This window comes from Daucus carota, chromosome 1 (assembly GCF_001625215.2).
Source record: "Daucus carota subsp. sativus chromosome 1, DH1 v3.0, whole genome shotgun sequence".
Classification (NCBI taxonomy): domain Eukaryota; kingdom Viridiplantae; phylum Streptophyta; class Magnoliopsida; order Apiales; family Apiaceae; genus Daucus; species Daucus carota.
In genome coordinates, this window is record NC_030381.2 from 48,760,238 (window position 1) to 48,782,037 (window position 21,800).

At 31.6% G+C, this 21,800-nt stretch overlaps 3 protein-coding genes across 4 annotated transcripts; 1 reads left to right on the forward strand and 2 right to left on the reverse strand.

The window, feature by feature from the left end:
- Positions 1-748: 748 nt before the first annotated feature.
- LOC108205506 (MACPF domain-containing protein CAD1) lies at positions 749-5,669 on the reverse strand. The gene is made up of 6 exons (XM_017375494.2): positions 5,216-5,669; positions 3,858-4,096; positions 3,097-3,289; positions 2,722-2,905; positions 1,818-1,972; positions 749-1,583 (listed from the first exon to the last, which is right to left on the reverse strand). Exons 1-6 carry the CDS (start codon positions 5,507-5,509, stop codon positions 930-932), a joined length of 1,719 nt encoding a protein of 572 aa, XP_017230983.1. The 5' UTR covers positions 5,510-5,669; the 3' UTR covers positions 749-929.
- A 1,967-nt stretch (positions 5,670-7,636) lies between these two features.
- LOC108223831 (cytochrome P450 734A1) lies at positions 7,637-9,588 on the reverse strand. The gene is made up of 4 exons (XM_064086920.1): positions 9,109-9,588; positions 8,781-9,025; positions 8,294-8,651; positions 7,637-8,065 (listed from the first exon to the last, which is right to left on the reverse strand). Exons 1-4 carry the CDS (start codon positions 9,586-9,588, stop codon positions 7,637-7,639), a joined length of 1,512 nt encoding a protein of 503 aa, XP_063942990.1.
- Positions 9,589-18,201: 8,613 nt separating this feature from the next.
- LOC108207363 (seipin-2) lies at positions 18,202-20,427 on the forward strand. Of its 2 annotated transcripts, none has more exons than XM_017377822.2 (2): positions 18,202-19,520; positions 19,699-19,945. In XM_017377822.2, the coding sequence occupies exons 1-2, from the start codon at positions 18,333-18,335 to the stop codon at positions 19,801-19,803; spliced, it is 1,293 nt and encodes a 430-aa protein (XP_017233311.1). In that variant the 5' UTR covers positions 18,202-18,332; the 3' UTR covers positions 19,804-19,945. The 2 variants fall into 2 exon arrangements, with proteins under 2 accessions (XP_017233311.1, XP_017233305.1); XM_017377816.2 differs by having other exon boundaries at positions 18,203-19,520; positions 19,694-20,427.
- The last annotated feature ends 1,373 nt before the right edge of the window (positions 20,428-21,800 follow it).

A 21,800-nucleotide genomic window follows, 5' to 3' on the forward strand; every position in this document is an offset into this window, starting at 1 on the left:
ACAGGGACCAAGTATGATAGCTCTTTTTATATATGAGGAATTAGTGCATGTGTCAGTTCAAATGAAGTATAATGTTCTTGCAGTTCAATATATTCTAAGGAGCCGGGCAAGCTAACACATATCAAGGCATCAAGCCATGCACAAGAAGTTACTTGTTTTGATAACCAGGAAAAGCCATAATAGAAAGGTGACAATTACACAATCCAGTAGAATATTGTCTATAGTAGTCATGAAAGCTTCAAGTAGCTGCTGTTCCATCTAAGCTGTCACAGAAATACATATACATATGTCGATTACCGGCTTGTTTGTAAATTCACATGTGACATTTGCACAAACCTGGTTGTGAAAATTACCGTCGAGACTGCATAAATTGGAAGCTTTCTGCAAGAAGGGAGCGTTGTGCTGAGTACAGATACATTCGGCGAAAACTTAAGGAATATCAGAGAGGTAGAACTGTTAACTCAAAGATGACACAGAAAGAGAAAACCATATACAATTACCAAAAGCATATACAGATTCAGACATAGGTTCATTATTACTTATAACCCAAGAATTGTCAGAATATCTCATGTGGCAGTACCCAACTGCACGAATTATTACAAACTAATTGTTTGGGGAAGCAGACATCCACGAAGAAGGCTTACATATATGCAATACTTGAATAACTCTACCACCAGTTAGTCACTGCTTAAACGGGAACCTAGGTGTGCTTATCTACTGTTATAAGCTATATAGATAAAACACTATATGGCTGTAATCCTGTAACAGATAAATTTACTCAAACATCCACTAGAATGTACAAATAATAAAAAGAAGAAATTGCTACAGAAACAAAATATTCAACAACCTGTGCAAAGAATGCTTAGCTATGCTCTCTAATAAAAAAAAGAAGAAAAAAAAGAGGTAAGTACAGTCATAGAACAGCCTAATTAGTAATTCAGTAAAGAGTATTTTACGCGCAAAACTATTCTTCCTTTGTCTACCCCAAGCTTAGCCCCTGTAACTAACCAGTGACCTGGAACATCTTGAGGCCCCTTCGACATTTCTGTTGTGTCAACTATTTTGGCAAGTTTCCCAGCTTGGCCTGAACCCTCCACCTTCATATCATCAGAGTTTCGTTCATTTATGAGTGACGATGACGAAGCACCGTTAGACCTCTGTACACTAGAGATATTGGAAGGACTATGATCCCATACTGATCGACGAATTGTACATCCAGGTACTTTCGAGAAGAGTAGTTTCAGGTGCAACACACTTTTTGAGGCTCCAAAATCCCATACACCAAACTGTGCCCCCGTGACAATGTAAACACCAGAGAGATCTCCAATGTACGTCTCAGTATGTTCTATAGGTGCCGTACTTACGTGGGAAAAGTTCTTCCACTTTATGGGTTCAAACCAACGACTGTCTTGCTCCTCGGGACCTTTCCACTTTGGTGCACCTATAGCCATGTGTGAATCCCAGTGGGGTTGGAGAATTTTAGGAAGAGAAACCAGGTGCTGCAAATGGATAGCAAGACGGTTCTGCTTGCTGCCTTCTAGGGTAAGTCTAAGTCCAGTTACGGGCCTTCGTCCAACTGTGACCTGTGATGGTGCATCATCAGATTTTTGAGTAAGCAACGTTTGGTTGTGTGTGTATTTCAGCATCTATGAAGGGTTCATATTGCATTGGAGTTTAAAAAAAAAAATTGTGTTATCATAAACGCATATGATGGAGATGCAACGGAAAAACCACATTCACCCAATCAATTGTGACATGCCATCTATAACTTCTACCTTGTCATAACATTAAGAACAGAAAATAAGCAGCTAAGATACCTGATTTGGACTTATATAAAGCTTAGGTCCCATCAAACTGAAATGAAGGGATTGACACACAGGATCCTTTCCCTGAAGATTACTTAGTTCAGGGGCCCAAACTCGAGAGATTTGAAATTCTAAGAAATATTGCAAGTCCTCAATTGGAGGCTTGTCTGAAACAAGAAACAAACACAGGAGGGAAATTATCAGGTATAATGCTTGAAAACCAAGGTAAGTTTCTTCATGCATATATTCAAATATATTGCCTAATTCTTTGATCATACATTAAAAATATTATATTCACAAGTGCAACATTTTACACTAATCACTGATAAGGCGTAGCCTTCTATAGCTTTTAACACACGTTATTACAGGTGGCTGGAAAAAATAGAACCAATTTCCGACTCCATCAATAGTTCAAAAATGATACTCTTAGTTTCCTACATTCCACAAAAAGGTTTACTTGTGACTTTATAAGGTCAGATAAGAACAGTTATAATCATATATTTTCTTGAAAGTAATACGAACTTTGAAATAATATTAATAACAATTCTATAGTTCGGGAGATACATCAATCCTGAAGGTTAAAAAGCCTTATGACTTGAAAAGTAAATATAGAACTCCTGTGGAATCAATGGAGCTAAGAATAAGACAAAAAAGCAGAGCTAAAAAACTTTTTCTACAAGTAAGCCGAATAGTTTCGAAAGGAGTTGAAATTGCTAGCTGAACATCTGCTAATATCTCAATATATGCTAACAATCCGCAATCAATAATCTCATATACCCAGCCCGATATTACCAAATATCTGCTAATAATCTCAAAATATGCCAACATTAAACAGTCTCGTATCAGGCTACCAGTTCAGGGGCACCATATCTATGCTTAAAGTAATGGAAATATTAAACGCAATACTAGATCTTACACTGCAAGTATAATTCGATTGCACGAGCTAGGTGCTTTATCCCAGGCACCCCCTCAAGCAATGAGACAATTGGGGTAAATGACATGTTGATCACATCAGGTGCTGTTTCTACAGTATCTGCCCATTTCACGTGACTTTGCTCAAGATCATCACCACCTCGTCTTCTGAAGATAACTGTGACATCCTGCAGGAAGAAAGTATATGTGGAGTTTTTAAGTACCATGTGCACTAAAAAGGTATGTATATCATAGGGCTTCTTAGGTATCATGTGCACTAAAAAGGTATGTATATCATAGGGACAAGTTGTTTATACGAGTAAAACTTAAACCAATTTTTTCAGGGTAAATTGACGTTGATCTATTTCACAATACTTACCTTATCCTTGTACTTTAAGGGGCCAGTACTTGGATTATTTGATTCCGAGTACCTCTGTTCTTCAATGTCTTTCACGTAGTTCTCTATGTCTGATACTGACAATGGTGAGGACTGATGCTGCCTGATATAAACTACATCTCTGCCCCCGATTGTTGCTGAGGTGACAATGTGTGTTCCATAATTTTCGATAAAGCTGCAAGGAGAAAGTTTCTGTAAGGAACCACATAAAGCTTTAGATAATAGATGAGTTAGAGCTATATGATTTCAGGTATCTATATCCATGCAACTATTCTGCAGTTTTTACTACCATTATAACTAAAAACATATACTCAAAAAATTTCTGAGTAATTATATACAGTATTACGGTATGATGTGTCATGGTATGTGAAATCTGAGAAACTATGACAATGAAAAAGCAAATAAAATAAACAAGGCCACCCTCACTTTAGTGGCACAAGAAGGCTAAGTCTCCATAAATGTGTCAGAGTAACAAAAGATGCAAAATATCACACGAAAACTAAATATAGTAAAAGTACTCTGTAGATCTAATTCGGCAATGAAAGACATATAATCAATCAAGTCTCCCAATAAAGTACTGTGTACTAAAACACTTTCATCCTTGATATAACACACATACAAAGGCTCCTCTAGGTGTCCTAGACATGATTCGCCTAGCACGATAAATTTTATTGCATTAGCAATTGTAAATAGGATTAACAATATTTCCTCTCTAAGCTGAATGACAATTTAGTGTAACTTACCTAGCCAAAGATGCAGGATCCCAAGAGTACGGAACAGCACGCTTGACGTCCTCATGCAAAACCAGATCTAAATTTGTCAATTCAACTGTATATAGTGGAATGACAAAACCAATCATTGCAAGAGATTTTGTTGATGCTTCGTCAAGTTGCCAGGAACCAGTCAAATTGAACATGGCATTAAAGCTTCCCAGTGGAACATTTCCAAATAGATTGGATTTCTGATTGAAGAATATCGCCATCTGAAATATCAGGTATTGTAGTCAGTATATTACATCATGATTAAGCTTCCAAGAAAAACATAAAAATAGCATATGCAGAAAAAGAATCACAAAATATGAGCATTAAAAGAGCATGAAATATGTAAATATGGAACAGCCCCCCCAACTTACAATCACTTTAAAGTTACATATGATCATTGCATAAAATTAAATAAGTGTGTACTACATTTTTTTTGTGTTCATCATCTGTCATAGTTTTCCGTTTGGTATGCAGTGAGGAAGCTCTACCCTTAATGGGGAAATAAAACTAAAAGATTGCTAGGAAATCATGGTTTACTGTAATTGGCGCAACAAGGAAAAAAAAAAATAGCATAACTTCACTATAATACTAAGACTTTAATTGCCATTGAGCTAAAATAGTAAAGTTAAAGATATTGACTATTTACTCAATATGAAGAAGAACCGTACACTCCCCTACATTAAATTAAAGATTATTTGAGGGGTCTCAATTTCTCACTAGAGGATTATGTTGGAACAAAAACAAAATAAGGGCATCAAAAACATCAAATTTGTTAACAATCACAGATTTTAGCACCTAAGATGAGCGTCATCAGAAACATTACTACGTATTATTAACTCAGAGGACTCGCGGTCAAGAGACACAAATACCAAAAAGGCTGCCAAATTTCCGTTCCAATTAAGCTAACACCTACATCATCCGGACATAAATATGAACACCCGGAACTTTATCTTTAGCCGAAAAGATGCAATTTCTTTTCAGATTATTGTCAAGTCCGCAGTAGACACGTGTCTGTGTTGCCGCTTCAAGCCAAGTCCGGGTAGGTAACAATAGTCCATAGTCCGTACAAGTATCCTAAAACTAAAAATATCCAAAAACTCAACAAAAACACCAATCCCATTCCTCAAAACACTTTCTCCTTGGCCAAAAGTTGCAATTTAGTTGATATCCACTCCCAATTTTCAAGAACAAGAACACAAACACCAACAATCAATATCCAAACCACTCAATACCATCACCACACCACATTCAATTCAACATAAACATACATATATAACAATGCAAATCACAATATAAAAACAAGAAACACTCAACACTATCAAAAAAAAAAAAAAAAAAACCTCATTGAAGCTAAGCACAGGAGTGTTCTCCATGCCCCTTTCCCCTTGAGAACAATCAATATCAACAGGAACATTAGGAACCACAACCCCATGAGAAAAAACAAGATCTCTAGTCTCCCCATCATCAACTTTAACCAAACGAGCCCCAGGAGTCCCTTTGCAATAAAGAAGTCTAATATCTGAGGTAACATCAAAACCTCTACCTAAAGCTTGTATAGAGTTGCATATAGTTGTAATCAAAGCATCTTGGTCACTCATATTCTTGGTTTTCTCCATAAAGATTGGATCTTTCATTGAAAAACAGTGATTTTCTTGGGTTTATTTAAGAAAATAACTTGGGTTTTCCATGTTTTGAGATAATGGGTGTTGACTTGGAAGAGATTGTTTGTCTGAATAAGGAAGAGAAAGTCTTTTGACTCAAATGTTGTGATATTGATGTGATTTATGTTTTTTTTTTTCTTTTGGATTTAAATCAGAAAGAAAAGAAAAAAACGCGTTTTTGTTTGTGTGTACAGAGGAGGATTCTGAGTTGACTGGGCAATGTTTGTTTCAAAGTTTTCTTTGTTTACATCAAATCTTCTTCCTAGTTTAATGCATGTTCAAGATAGTTTTGCCTGTCCCAGGATCATGTGTTATGCTTCATCTTTGATTTTTTTTTTTTTTTGGTGAGGCTTTATCTTTGATTTTCAACTTGCGGTACTTTTATATTTTTTTCCCCTACATCAGATTGCCAAATCCTTGTTACCTATGCTCAAAATTTGGGAAATTTTGAATTTCAATCATTCAAGTAAAAGATTAAATTCAGATTGAGGATCACACATATATTTATGTGTTTTTTATTATTAACAAAACTTTATTTAAAAAATTCAGAATCACTCTTACTCCCGTTAGGCTAAAAGTAATTTTGTAAATCGTATATCTGAATATATGTACCATATAGCGGGAAAAATTGCCCTAAATAACGAATTTCTAATGACTATATGTCCAAAATACATATTTCCCCTGCAATTGCCCTTTTTACCTACTCAAACTCGCACTCGTAGAATGCGTATACACTGCTTAGTAGTTGAAGAGCGAACAAAAATGATGCTTCCCTCTTTTATCTCTTGAACTTAATCCAAAGACATTCACATATAAATACATACGGACATACCGTTATCCACACAATTCTTCTTGTTAATTTTTTATTAACTAATTTATTGTCCCTCAATCGATTTCATCTAGCTTCTTTAACATGGTATAGATCTATATCAACAATATCTTTTCTATCATTGTGTTTTGAGTTTTGAGATCAGATGTACACAAATAAATAAGCCGCGTAGAAGCACATCATACGCATATTTGTCATGCGTGTTCAGGAGAATCCACGCATCTGTCTCATGCGTGTACTACGAAATTATCATTAAGAACCATAAACATGACAGAACACGCAAATTAAAAATGCGTGTGTACCTGCATGCATACTCGAAATGCGTAGCTCTTTGGTTATTTTGGACACAGTTTTCGTGCGTGGATAGTTCGGGCATACTCCCATAAGTATTGGATATTTAAGACCTTCACCCAATATCTGTACCATATAGCGGGATGCTCTAAATTGTTATTGATACTCCACTTTTATGCGAGCCTATCACCTTATGCATGTTTTTAAGATATCTTAAAAAGGTAATTTTACCTAATATTTTTAAATGAGTTTTTTTTTATAGAATTTGAAATTTGAATGTTATAATAAAATAAAAATTAAGAATATATATATATATATATATATATATATATATATATTATGTAAGTACCTCTCTTGAATGAATTATATTACGCGTAAACAGTAAATAGTTCACATAAAATAAGGAAGACAATGTAATCTGATCAAATAGTATCCAATCCGCTTCGGACCGATTGGATATTATCAGACCCGATATTTTGAATCTGATCTGAAATTTGAAACCCACTCCAAATCCGAAGTCCGATGAAATAGAAACTAATGCAATGAAAGAGTTATAGGATCTAAGGATGGATCATGAGGTGGGTCTTGTTGAGGCGTATGTGGGACCCGGTGTATCCGGATGAGACCTAACAAGGGGTCTTAAGCTGTTAGGAGTCTTAGTAAAAATATGATGACCCCGAGATGGATTGAGTGACAGGGGTGGCTTTCGAAAATACGTAAGTCTATATCACTAAATCATTACGTGCATCTTAGCTCGATAAATATTTTTGAATAAAAACAATTCATTATCACAAATATTATTTTAAACATAACTTATTAAATAAAATTCAAATAAAGCTCAAATATTATAAAAAAAAAGTTCATATAGATTCTCTCAGGACCTACATCAACTTCTCAACTAATCAATAATTGAGATGCCTTATTATGTATTCGTCTGACATGCATACAACCAAATTTATTAAAGACAATTATCAATATCATCAAGATTGACAATTAGTGATCCTTCTAACAAGGACAGGAGCACCATATTGAGGCTGCACCATGATCAGCATCATTGGGGCATGGACATATGATGGTGAAATCTCAAAGGAGAACTGTTTAATGATCATAGCTAGGATGATTATAGCTTCAACCATAGCTAAATTCCGACCAATACAAATTCTGGAGCCTATCCCAAATGGAAAGTAAGCGCCCAAATGCTTTGGAGGTTCAACAAACCTTGCAGGATTAAACTCGTTGGCATCTGATCCCCATATCTTTGTGTCATGATGGACAACAGTTTGTGGCATGTACAATTCAGTTCCAGCTGGAATGTTTAAACTGCCAATTTTGACATTCCTCAAAGTCTGCCTTGTGATAATATTATCAGGGGCATAAAGTCTCAGTGTTTCTTTTATTATCATGTTGACCTATCAATAAAACAATAAGAAAATGACCAGATGTAAAAAAAATGTTGACAAGATTTGTCAACCATATATGATGTACCGAAAAATTTATATATATGTGTGACAATAGTTTTTAGACTATATTTCACTATTTTACTCGATTGTAAAATAGTGCAATTATATGTAATGCATGTCATATAAAATATTAACGATTTAGCAAGCCATAGACACAAATTGTAATAAATTACTTACAATCTTCAATTCTTGAAAATTCTCTACGCATGGTTGCTCATTGTCTTTGCATACTCGAAAAACTTCTTCACGGGCTTTGTTTTGCCATTCTTGATGTTGTGCTAGAAGAAGAATTGCCCAAGTCAATGTATTTGCTGTTGCTTCCCATCCGAAGAATAATGTCTTGCCCTCGTTAATGACTTCCTCAGTATCCAAGCCTCCTCCGAGTTTATTCCTGTTACTACCAGACAGTAAAATGCTCAAGAAATTTTTTGAATTATCACTTGTTTTCTTATATGTTTCGATAATCATCCTCATTGAGTCTCGAGTTTCTTTCTCCAATTTCCATCGCAGCTTGTTCGCATTAGTAGGCAAAAACCTGAATTTAAAAATATTTTAATTAGCCAAGACATAAAAAATGGATATGATATCAGGAAATTTAATTACAAAGGATGGGATTATAATAGAAATTTAAATAGTTTGGTGAAGGCTGTTTTTTTAAGATCACCTAGATCCAGGTATATAAACATTCTGCATTGCTTGATAGCTCGGTAGTTTTTGTTGTTGTTGCAATTCAAAAATACGTTTCCCCTTTCCGAAAATGCTCCCAAATGCTGTTCTAGATGAAATTTCAGCTGCTAAATTATAGAATTCTGTATGAACATCTATCTCAAATGTGTCGCAGTGTCTTATTTTTTCTTCCCAATTATCCAACATCTTGCTTATACTAGTTACCATCTCTGGAACCCAAGCCTGTATAACATTAAAATCTATGAGCATGCTAAATGAAGGTAAAAGATGATTGAAAATGTAGGATTTAATCAAATGACTTTTACCTTCACTTTCTCCATATTGAATGCCGGGTTTGCTATCTTTCGGTGAGCAGCCCATTTGTGACCCATCAATCCAGGAAGTCCGTCTCCAATGAGAGCCTTAGTCAAAGGATTGAAACTATCTCTATCAATGATATCCATTGTTCTGAACAACACCTCTTTGATCATATCTGGATCTACCAAAACTAACCTTGGCCTCACCCCAAACCAACATAAAAAAGTTCTTCCATACTTAGCTGACCACTGATAATAATCTGGCAACACACGATGCACAATATCATGATTAAAAGGCATTGATTTTGATAGAACTTCATTTGTCATTCGTATCATCTCTCTTGTGTTTCCATACCATGGACGATAGCTTGGGCCATTTACACCTTGTTTTTTGAAAAAATTTTGAATTCTCAATGGAACCCATATCACAAAGTAAAAAAGTTTTAAACTTGCAAGAATTAAAAAGATGAGAACACAAAAAAAGATCATGGTTGCAGCTGTATAATTAAGTAAAGAAATGTGAGATATATGCTTGAAATAAAACTAGATGTTGCACACTATTTATACACAAAAGCAATGCCTACCTACCCTAATATATAGTAATGGCATTATAATCTAAAACTAATAATATCTTAATTAATGCAGATTTGATTTTATAAGATTTGATCGGACAATAATGAAGAATAACTTTTCATTAACGGAGGTGTATTCGATTGAGATTTTAATAGATTGTTTTTAATTTATGGATTTTAACGGATTGTATGTGATTTTGATTTTGTGCGGATTTTGATAAGATATCGGAGACTTGACAGGATTTAAGCTAGCATAATGCTTCAGAATTCGATGGATTTTGGTGGGATTTCAAAAAACTTAGAATACATTGAAGAATCTCATAAAATTCATCATATTATGAAATCCAAAATAATCCATCAACATTTGAATACCATCAGATTTTAATGGATTTTAAACAATTCCAATTGAATATCATCGGATTTTAAAATATAATTTAGAATCATAATTGAATACCACCAGATTTTGTAGCATAATTTAAAATCTCAACTGAATACCTGAAGATTTTAATGGATTTCAAACAATCCCAATCGAATACTCTCAGATTTCATGAATGAAAAAAATGCTTTAAAATCCCAATTTAATACACCCCTAAAACAAATCCAATTGAAAATTAATATTAACGGAAGAATAATCTTATCATTATAAGATTAACATTATAACAGATGCAGAGGTAGATTTTAAAAGATTCTAGAGGTTGTTTGAAAACATGCATTTCATATTAAATGATGGATTTCAAATGGGATAAATATCAAGTTGGTGACTCGTTTCGTCCAAATGTATCAATTGAGTGACTGATTCCTAAATTGACTCAAATGAGCCACTCATTAGAAAAATTTGTATAAAAAATATCATTCTATCGTTAGTCGAAATTTCGAAAGTACTATATATTAAGTTTTGCACATTTTTTATGAATGGTATTACATCTAAATGAAAGATTCCGAGTTCTAGTATTTTAGATAATATTTTTAGATTTTTAAAAATTTATCTCCTATTTATTTTTATTTAAATCAAATAAAACAATCAAAAAATTAAAAATAAATAGTTGATAAAATTTTAAAAATCTAAAAATATTAGCAAAAATAGTAGGACTCGGAATCTTTCATTTGGATGTAATACTATTCATAAAAAATGTGTGAAACTCAATATATAATATTTTCAAAATTTCGACTAACGATAGAATAATATTTTTGATACAAATTTTTCTAATGAGTGTCTAATTTGAGTCAATTTGGAAATCAGTCACTCAATTGATACATTTGGACGAAACGAGTCACCAACTTGATATTTATCCCGATTTCAAATAACTGAATATGAGTTGTCATTTCAAATTCTCATTTTTATACTAACATTAGAATGTGTGGATTTCAAATAAAATTCAAATCCAAATTCCCAATCAGGTTATTTAATGAAATCTGAAATTTAAAATGAAATCTAGGTTCCAGAACTGGCCATTAAGGGATTTGTAATGTTATTGTAAATTTGTATTAACAAATTTAAATGTAATATATTTAAATATACAATAAAAGATTTCACGTTATTATATAATAATCAACCATGTGGATGTATTTAATTCAAAAATTAAAATTTGTGTTTTAGTGTTAAATATTGAGATTTTGTATTTGTTTAAATTTATTAGAATATGACGGTATTCAATCATAATTTTCAAATGTCAAATAAAATCTTGATATATTCATAGAAAATTTATATTATTTTTCAACATCTTACGATATTCAATTAAGATTGATATAATCTTTTAGAATATTATAGTTTCATAACTCTATAAATTTTGTACCTTAAAAAATGTTGGATTTAATCGTAATTATATAAATTCAAAGATTATCGGTCATTTTTCTAAGACCGTCACGTTCTGAACGTTTAATTGTTAAACGTGCAACGTTTAAACTTTAAATGATATATGTTTAAAGAGTAAAGTCCTTGGAGTCGTCTTTCAGTGGAGTCACTCATTCTTCAAAATTGGATAAAATATAATTTAGTGGTTTCAGTTTTAATTTTTTTCTAACCATAATATTTTTGAACATCCAACAAGCTATAAGTTATGTTCTACAATGTAATCAATATGCACAACAATTAATTTTATAAATCGTAGGACATATTAAACAATTGTAGAACATAACGTCCTGCGATTTAAAAAAAATAATTGTTATGCATGTTGATTACGTTGTCAGACGTAATCTTTAGCTTGTAGGATGTTTAAAAATATTGTGGAACCAAAAAAAAATAAATTATCCAATTTTCAAGGCGATATGATTATGTCATTTGTCCAATTTCGATTATATCTGTAGATGTCGTATGACTTTTCGTTATTAAATTTTTTTCCTTTTTAAAAAAAATGAGGACTCCAAAACTCCATCGAAATAAGGACTCCAAACAACTTAACTTTATATTTAAATATGTAACATTTGAATAAATACGTCTCATCAAATATATACATGTTTGGAAAATATTAGGAGTCTGAAAAGTGTTCTCAATTTTTTTCTCAAATCTAGTTGTCAATATATATTTGGCTCTCCTCACACTAATAATAGTGGTAGTAGTACTAGTACTAGTACTAATAATAATATTAATAACAACAACAACAACAAGAAAACAACAAGAAAACAACAAGAAAACAGAATAATAATAATAATAATAATAATAATATAATAATAATAATAATATAATAATAATAATAATAATATAATATAATATAATAATAATAATAATAAATAATAATAATAATAATAATAATAATAATAATAATCATAATAAAATAATAATAATAATAATAATAATAATAATAATAATAAATATAATAATAATAATAATAATAATATAATAATATAATATAATAATAATAATATAATAATAATAATAATAAGAATAATAATAAGAATAAGAATAATAATAATAATAATAATATATAATAATAATATATAATAAATAATAATAAGACTAATAATAATAATAATATATAATAGATAATAATAATAATAATAATAATACTAATAATAATAATAAATAACATAATATAATAATCATACTAATAATAATAAGACTCAATAATAATATCATACTCATAGATAATCATAATAATATAATAATAATCATCATAATAATAATATAAAGCATTAATAATAATCATAATCATAATAATAATATAATCTATAATAATAATAATAAGCTAATATAACATACCTACTCTCATATCCTCCTCCTAATAATAATAATAATAAAATAATATAATAAAATAATAATAATAATAATAATAATAATAATAAATATAATAATAATAATAATAATAATAATAATAAGAAGAATAATAATAATAATACTAATAATAATCATAATACTAATAAGAATAAGATCATAATAATAATAATAATAATAAGAATAATAATAATCCTAATAATAATAATACTAATACTACTAATAACCTAATAATACTCATAATAAGAATAATAATAATAATAATAATCCATAATAATATAAGAATAATAATAATCCTCATAATAAGAATAATAGACTAATAATAATCCTACTAATCCTAATAATCCTAATAATAATAATAATAATACTCTAATAATAATAATCATAATCCTCCGAATAATCCTACTAATCCTCATAAGAATACTCCTAATAATAATAATAATAATAATATAATAATCATAACTCATAATAATAATCTCCTCCTCCTCATATCCTCCTCCTACTACTACTCATAATAATAATCATCATAATAAGATCCTATCATAATACTCAGAATAATAATCTCCTCCTCTCCTAAGAATAATCATCCTAATAATAATAATCCTAATCCTAATCCTCCTAATCCTCCTCATAATCACTCCGAATAATCCTACTACATAATCCTCCTCATAATAACTAATCATCATCCTCCTAATAATCCTCCTCCTCCTCCTAATAATCCTCCTAATAATAATAATAATCCTCATCCTAATACTAATCCTAATCCTACTCCTCCTCATAATAATATCCTCCTAATCCTCCGCCTCCTAATAATCCTCCTCCTCCTCTCCTCCTCCTCCTCTCCTAATCCTCCTCTACTAATCTACCTCCTCCTAATCCTCCTCCTCCTCATCCTCTCCTCCTAATCCTCCTCCTCCTCGCCTAATCCTCCTCCTCCTCCTCCTCCTAATCCATCCTCCTCCTCCTACTCATCCTAATAATCATCCTCCTCCTCCTAATCCTCCTAATCCTAATATAATAATAATAATAATAATAATAATAATAATAATGGGACTCCCTTCATGCACAATAATCATCCAATTAAAATTAGTCAAAATTCAGTTCGGTTCAGAATTAGACCGAACTAAAAAGAACAAAAATCACAATATTATTTTTTCTATAACATATGAGACAACCAATTTAAATATATTTAGAATATTTCGATTTATCATGTTGGTAAGCTATTTGAATACCGATACTATGATACTATCAAACTTGGATAACTATCAAACTCATTACTCGAGTTAATAAATGATTTTCATCACTAATCATAATCTCCATGAGATCTCAATCAACTCACTAAATTGATTTAATGATAACAATAATCTCATTGCCGTTAATTTTTGAAAGGAAAACAGAGAAACATGTGACAGGTGACATGGCAAGCTATTAAAAGAAGTTGCAGATAAAATAAAAACAAAAATTGAAAGGAAAAAAAAAAAGAAACCAAAATATAAGGGAACAAAACTATTAGTTATACGTGGACATGCACTCTTCAAACAAAACTTCTCAAGCGAAACAAAAAGATGTATCGATAAGAACCCTCATCAAGCCTAAGAGATACATGTCGTTTCGTCTTATCTTGGATATTTTTGCTAAATATTGAATGTTGACGTATAAAGCAATAATTTTATTTTCTTAATTTTTAATTTTATTCTTAATTTTATTTGTATTATTTTAATAGGTTTCCGGGTCACATGTCAGTCGTGCCTTCATAAGTTCACAAGTCATAACATTTTTAAAAATTTTGTCTGGAAAGGTTTGAAGAGTCGTCTTCCATCTCTTGTCTTTTTCTTTTTTCTTCCTCAATTTAGTTGAAGGGCTTCCACTCGTTTTGTTGGAAACGATAATGAAAATCACAGCAACAATGTACAGAGCATTTATATTATATAAACAAAAACAGGCCAACGAAACCAAATCAATATAGCATGCACGAAGATCGTATACACAATAAATCAACGACTGATAAATAACGACTGATAAAGGAGAGAAAGGCACACCTTACACCGTCGCTCGAATAACAAACAGAACAGCTGAGTCGCCGAGCCCCAAGATGAAGACTAGGTTGTTGTTGAAGTGAATATTGCCCCACTTACGTTGTGATAGGTTGCTGCAATGTTCGCTTCTAGGATAAAACAGCTCCGATCGATCCGTTCACAGACACGTCAACGATCAACAACTCAGTTCGCCCGAGAACAATATGTATCTGTGTATATATCATAGTAGAGGGAGAGAGTGTAAGAGAGAAGAAGGAGAATGATGGTTTTTTTTTTCCATATCAACTCAGTTGTCCAGGCTCACTATTTATAGTGAGGCCAAGCTGTAAGTGAAGCCACAAAACACATTGTCTAGATTCATTTGTCCAGATTCAATGAATCTGTATCTATCAGGATTACTGACCAATTCATTTGTCCACATTCAATGAATCTGTATCTATAAGAGTTATTGACCAGATTCATTTGTCCCAATTCAATGAATCTGTATGTATCAGAGTTACTGATCAGATTTATTTGTTCATATCCAATGAATCACATTCTCATTTCAAACTCTTGCAAGCCATTAATTTCAACTCTGCTTCTATATGGATTTCACTAAGAAATGTCTTAGATCTGAATCATGAAAGTTTAAGTCCTCATAAAAAGGAAGAACCGATATGACAATACATGCGATTAGAGTTTCTGAACACGGATCTGATAATGGTTTTTATGTGATGAAGTCAATTGTGATATTGATATTTTTAGAAAAGTTGATGCAATTTGGATTGTTTGGAATATGTTTGATCCCATTTTTAGTTTTAATAATTTTTAAATTTTATGTGTTAAACGATTAGGAAACAAATCAGCTTAGATTGCGTTTGAAAACATGTATTCCATTCAAATCATGTATTTCAAAGGACATGATTTGAGGTGTTATATCAAATTCTCAGTTTTATACTTGTATTTGTATATCCTGGATTTCCAATAAAATTCAAATCCATTTTTTTTTATCCTGACATGTCATTTGATCAAATTTAGGATATTAAATGAAATTCAAGTCCCCTCATGCCATAATTATTTTTAGGATGTTGTTTATTTTTCAACATGCTTGTATCAGTAACTGATGGTTTGTTCCGGTTATATTATATTTTGATTAACAGAAGTGCCTTTTTCCTTTGAAAAAATCCTTTTTCTGTCGAAAGCCCAAAGTAATTTGGATAACACAAATCATCACTGTACTTGAAGCCTAAAAGTGACCCGCCCTCGTTTACGTAATAAAAATATGAGTACAAGAGCCGGGGCTGGTGAATAGCATGTGCAAGAAGCCCCTGAGTCTCAAAATTTGTGGGCCCCAAAATTTTAAAGCTCGTAGATTATATATGTAGGCATATATAATTAACTTTATTTTTTATTATATGTTAATTAAAATTCTTTATTTATATATATGTTTTTGATGGTTAGTTGATTGCTATTAATATTGTTATTGTATATAAACTGATATTACATATTCTAATGCTAGTATTTTATTTTAAAATTCTAATTATTTATTAATTTTTTTTTGAGATTTTGGTATTTTTTTATGTTAGTATTTTATTTTAATTTTAAGTATTATTGATTAAATTAGTTTTTGGGCCTCTTGTATTGATTCACTAAATATTTTTAGTGAATAATTAATATATAATTATTTATTTTTTATGTTAGATAAATTAACATATTTAACATAAAAAATAAATACGGCTCAGACGATACACATTTTTTATTAAATGTTTTTCTTGTTTCAAGTTCTAAATTAACTAGTTTCTTAACCCGTGCAAAGCACGGTTGCTTTAAATTATTTTTTAAATATATGTTATATTTTTTGTTCATCTTTTTTAAATTGAGATTATTTATATTGTAAAAATAATTTAAAATTTATTTGTATTTTAAGTCATATTATATGTCTATATGTAAACATAAACTCACTATAATGATATTTATTAAATTATAAATACAAAAAATATACACTATTTAAAATTTTATTATATAATTAAATTATCACCCACCTAAAATTTCTTATTATTTTTTTTTGCTAAGTGCTCATTATTGTTGTATTAGATATATTATAGAATTTGGCAAAATTCGGTTAAAATCAATGACTAATTGGGAAAAAAATGGATTAATTGGTTGAAAATTACAAAATTTGTGGGAAAAATTTAAAATTTTAAAAATTATTATATATATTTATTATTTTTACATATATAAAATAAAATTAATTCTGAATAATGTATTCATCATTCTGATTAATCACCAATTTTCTGATTTTTGTTTTTTATAACATTGGATATTTATTTTTATATTATTAAATCATAAATATCAATATATTACACATATATGTATTTGAATTTTAATTATGAAGTAATAAATGCATATTAATGATTAGACATTAATGTCTAATAAATACGTTTGTAATAAAAGTCAATAATGACCTTCAAATATATAAATATATGTATAATGAGTGAGGGGTAGACTCGTCATTTTGAATTAAATTACTCATGGTTGTTCTATTAGATATATAATAGATAGATTTAAAATAAAACAAATTTATGTGGTGCTAATAAAAGGCCCATATTTAAATTTAGCACAAAGCCTTTTTTTGATTGAGCCGGGCCTGACAAGAGCATTTTCAAGCATGAACACTCCTTAGCTAAAAGTTGAGTTGACATACCAAAAATAGAAAATATAGCCAATATATTCAAAAATTCACAATCTAACCACAACAACATTTTGTCTATAATTTTAGTCAACCTCATCTAAATGACTAAATTTATCGAACCTCTAAAAAATCTGTAGGAAAATTACACATCATTTATCACCATATTAAAGTGAATATTATATTTATAAGAATCTAAATAGTGTTAATTTTCAAGTTGGTCACATTCAAAAATAATGTGTAAAACTTTATAAATAATATTTTTATTACTTGAATTCATATTTCAAAATACTTGTTTGATATTTATGGCCACTTTATTGACTATATTGATACCGTTTTGAGTTAAGCGATCAACTTGATACATTATGCCCACTTGAGCACGATTGGATAGCCGAAGTGGTGGGTTTATCCTCTGTTGTCCCGGGACACCCGGGTTCGACTCTAGCTCACCTCGAGATTTATTAGAATAGATACTAATAATTTGTAAGGCGTATAAGCCTGCATTGTCAAAAAAAAAAAAAAAATAGTAACATTGAAGCAACCGGTTCAGCAAATTTTAGATAAATTTTTTTTTCCCCCTCCAAATTTTAGATAATTATTATATCTGGTAGGTTCAATTTAACCGCATTCTGGTAGCCTCTGAACCCAAATATTCTATTTTCACTTCCGGCAATCTCCATTTCACAACTAACTTTTCACGCAATCTATACATACACCTAAACACATTCTGTATCTATAATCACATTTCAATGGAACAAGACAATATAAATGATTCTAAATATGATGCTACTTCAAACGACGACGTCACTGCCGGCGATTCCGACGGTGATAACCGATACTGCGACGCCGCCGATGAGTTTCCGTTCTACGATTGCACTGATTTCGATGAAATTAACCGATCGATTGCGCCAGAAAGTTCAGTTTCGGAGTCGAATTTGATTAAACGATCCGAATCCGACCCGGATTTGCTCAAACCGAAGCTCCGGCGCCGGAGGACGTTCTCTAGGTCCTCTCGCAGCGATGATAAGGAATCGGGCGATGATTCCGCTGTAAGTTCTCTGTTTGATGATGCTAGATTAGCTGTTTCTGCTAAAAAGTTTCGATTTTTGCGCAATAATAATTCGAATAAAGACGATAGTGATGGTGGTAAATTAGGTCCGCGTAATGATGAATTTCAGTTACGGAGAAACGTTGATGATTCTAGTGAAGTAATTAAAGCTGATTCTGTTGTTACGAATGATAATAGTGTAGTGCCTAGTGTATCAAATAATGAGAGGACGGAGGATTCAAATCGAGTTGATTCTCAAGTTGCTGTAGTGGATAATAGGTCTTCGGGTGTTCTGTTTATGTTAGCTTGTTTTGTGATTAGTGCTATTGGTTTTCAAGTGAGTTTGATTTATAGGTTGGTTACATTTCCGGTTTGGTTAGTGTACTCGGTATACATGTTTGTGGTTGATCCTTTTCAGATATCGAGGCGGTGTAAAGATTTTGTTATAAGAAGATTGTTAAAGTTATTTGGTGGTATATATGGTAGGGTTTCACCAATGATATTTCAGTGGGTTAAGGAACAGAAATATGTGTGGAAGTTGGGATTTCGATTCGGGTGGGGAATGTTATGGTCGTTTTATGTTTGTATTGTGTTGGTTGGTATTTTTGTATCTGCATTTGTTATTAGTGGTTTTCTTGTGAGTGTTTTCGTAGAGGAGCCTGTTCACATCAAGCATCCGTTGAATTTTGATTACACAAAACCTAGTCCGGTTGCTTTGGTGCCGGTACTTTCATGTCCAGATGATTCTTGTGGTGTAAATTGTAGGGAGAAAATTGAAATTGGGAAGCTTGGTGGATCACGGGTTATCCCGCCCAAGCACAAAATGGAGGTTATTGTTTCATTGACATTGCCAGAATCTGATTACAACAGAAACCTCGGGATATTTCAGGTATGTAATATAAGTTTAGTGCTGGTCTTTCTGTTATAGATATTGATAAAACAAACTTACTATGTAACTGTCTACAGACGTTATATAGCCCTTTCTTTTTGTTTTTGATATTTTGAAAGTTCCAGTGCATTGAAGAAAATTTCTTCTCACTGACTGTTTGTTCTTTGCTAAAGGTCAGGGTAGATCTCCTTTCCGCAGAGGGTTTCACCTTATCAAGTTTAAGGCAACATTCTATGCTGCATTTCAGAAGCGAACCTGTCCGTCTTCTGTTGACTTTCTTTAAAATTGCTCCTCTTCTTGCTGGCCTTTATTCAGAAACCCAAGTTATGGGCATAAGATTTAGAGGTTTTACCGAGAAAAATGACCCCACTTCCTGCATTAAGGTGATTATGGAGCAACGTGCAGAATTTAAATCAGGGGCTGGTATACCAGAAGTATATGATGCATCTTTAAGCCTTCAGTCTGAACTTCCACTGCTGAGGAGGCTCATATGGTATTGGAAAAAAACTATATTTATTTGGCTTAGCATGACTGTTTTTACAACAGAATTGCTACTTGCTCTACTCTGCTGCAGTCCTTTGATTCTTCCAAGAAGAACACGGAGGGGTAATATTAGTAATATTGGTGCTCCTCAAAACGCCAGTCCTGTTCAATTTTAGCAAAAACTGTGTTGATGGTATTAAGTGGTTCTACTTCTAATGGTTGATCAACATATCTGGTGTGTTGTTGTACGACTAATATTTTAGTTTTCCAGTATTTACGAAGTATATATTAGCACATTTATTATCAATCAACTAATCAAGTTAAAATTGCCAACCAAGATGTTGGTTAGATGTTAGTACTTTATATGCAACTTTGGCCCGAAGTTAAAACTATGTTAATACGATCACATTTATTGTTCTTAGAACTGCTATATGCTGTTGATGGATATTGAAGCTTGGATAATGAATGATGTAGTAGTATAGTTTCTTTAGCAAAAAAAGAGTTGGTGTTCGGGATTTACACTGACATCTGATTATAGTCCATTATTTCTGGCATCTTCTTCTGTTTATTACAATCGCTGTCACAGTCACTCACAGGTATATTTTAGAAGTGCAGGTATTCACAAATCAATGAATAATAGATGTTAATATCACTGAATATATTTTACAAATATATTTCAAACTGTTTTCTGATCCGGTCGGGTATCACCTTGTAGTGAATAATGTTAAGACTAACAGAAAGACAGGCAGGGAGCACCTTTGATTAGTTTACCTTGGTGCAGCCGAGTGAGAATTCATATTTTCTGAAAAATACAGCACAGTAGAATTTGATTATTTGTTATGATTCAACTTTTAACAGTTGAAACAGCGCTGACTGTGGTAGATATACACTCCTACCATGTTATGTTTGTTGCAGCTCTGGCAAATGTATTCTCTTATCTAATTAGCAAAAAAATAATGTATTCTCTTATCATTGAATATATGACTTTATCTGGCAATATATACCTGTAGCGAACTGTTTTATTATTCAAAACAGGATCGCCTTGTAGCAAATGTTATCATATCCAGAAGAAAGACATGTATCTTCGATTGAATTAAATGCCATGGTACAGCAGAGTGTAAATGTTGAATATCTGTGTAAAAGCAGCATTCAAGAACTTGATTTTAGTCATTATATTTGTTGGATTGACTTGCACACTACTCCTTGCAGCAACTGTGGTGAAGTATGTACTCTTACCATATAGTTGGCCTAACAGATTGATGAACTATCAAGAATTTTGTTCCAGGTAAGGAGAGTTCATTTGGTTTGTCATAAATCAAACTTTACCTGATACTGGTGGCGAACTGCTCGCAGCTGATCAAGAGTCAGTCATTGCCTGCTAATTCACTATGTAAGTATATGCATGCTAATTAAAATCAGTGTACGGACACAAAGAATAATAATTATCGTCCCTTGTATGCTTTTTTAATAAAATTATTGACAAATATGATCGTCAGGAGCATTATCTAGGAGCATTATCTGATGCTCTGTTGCAGACTGTTTTGGTTCTATGATCTTACAATTGCAAAAGTAGAAAGGTTATTATTATACAGATCAGCTGTAAGGTTCAGTTTATATTATTGGTATACAGTAGAAACTCTTTAAATTAATATTCGGTAAATTAATAAATTCTCTAAAATAATAAATTTGTCTGGTCCCGACTTGGGCCAATGTAAAAAATTGAAAAACTCAATAAAATGATAAGATAATAATTTTTTGGAAAATCCCTTTATAATTTTCGGTCCCAAGAAAATCATA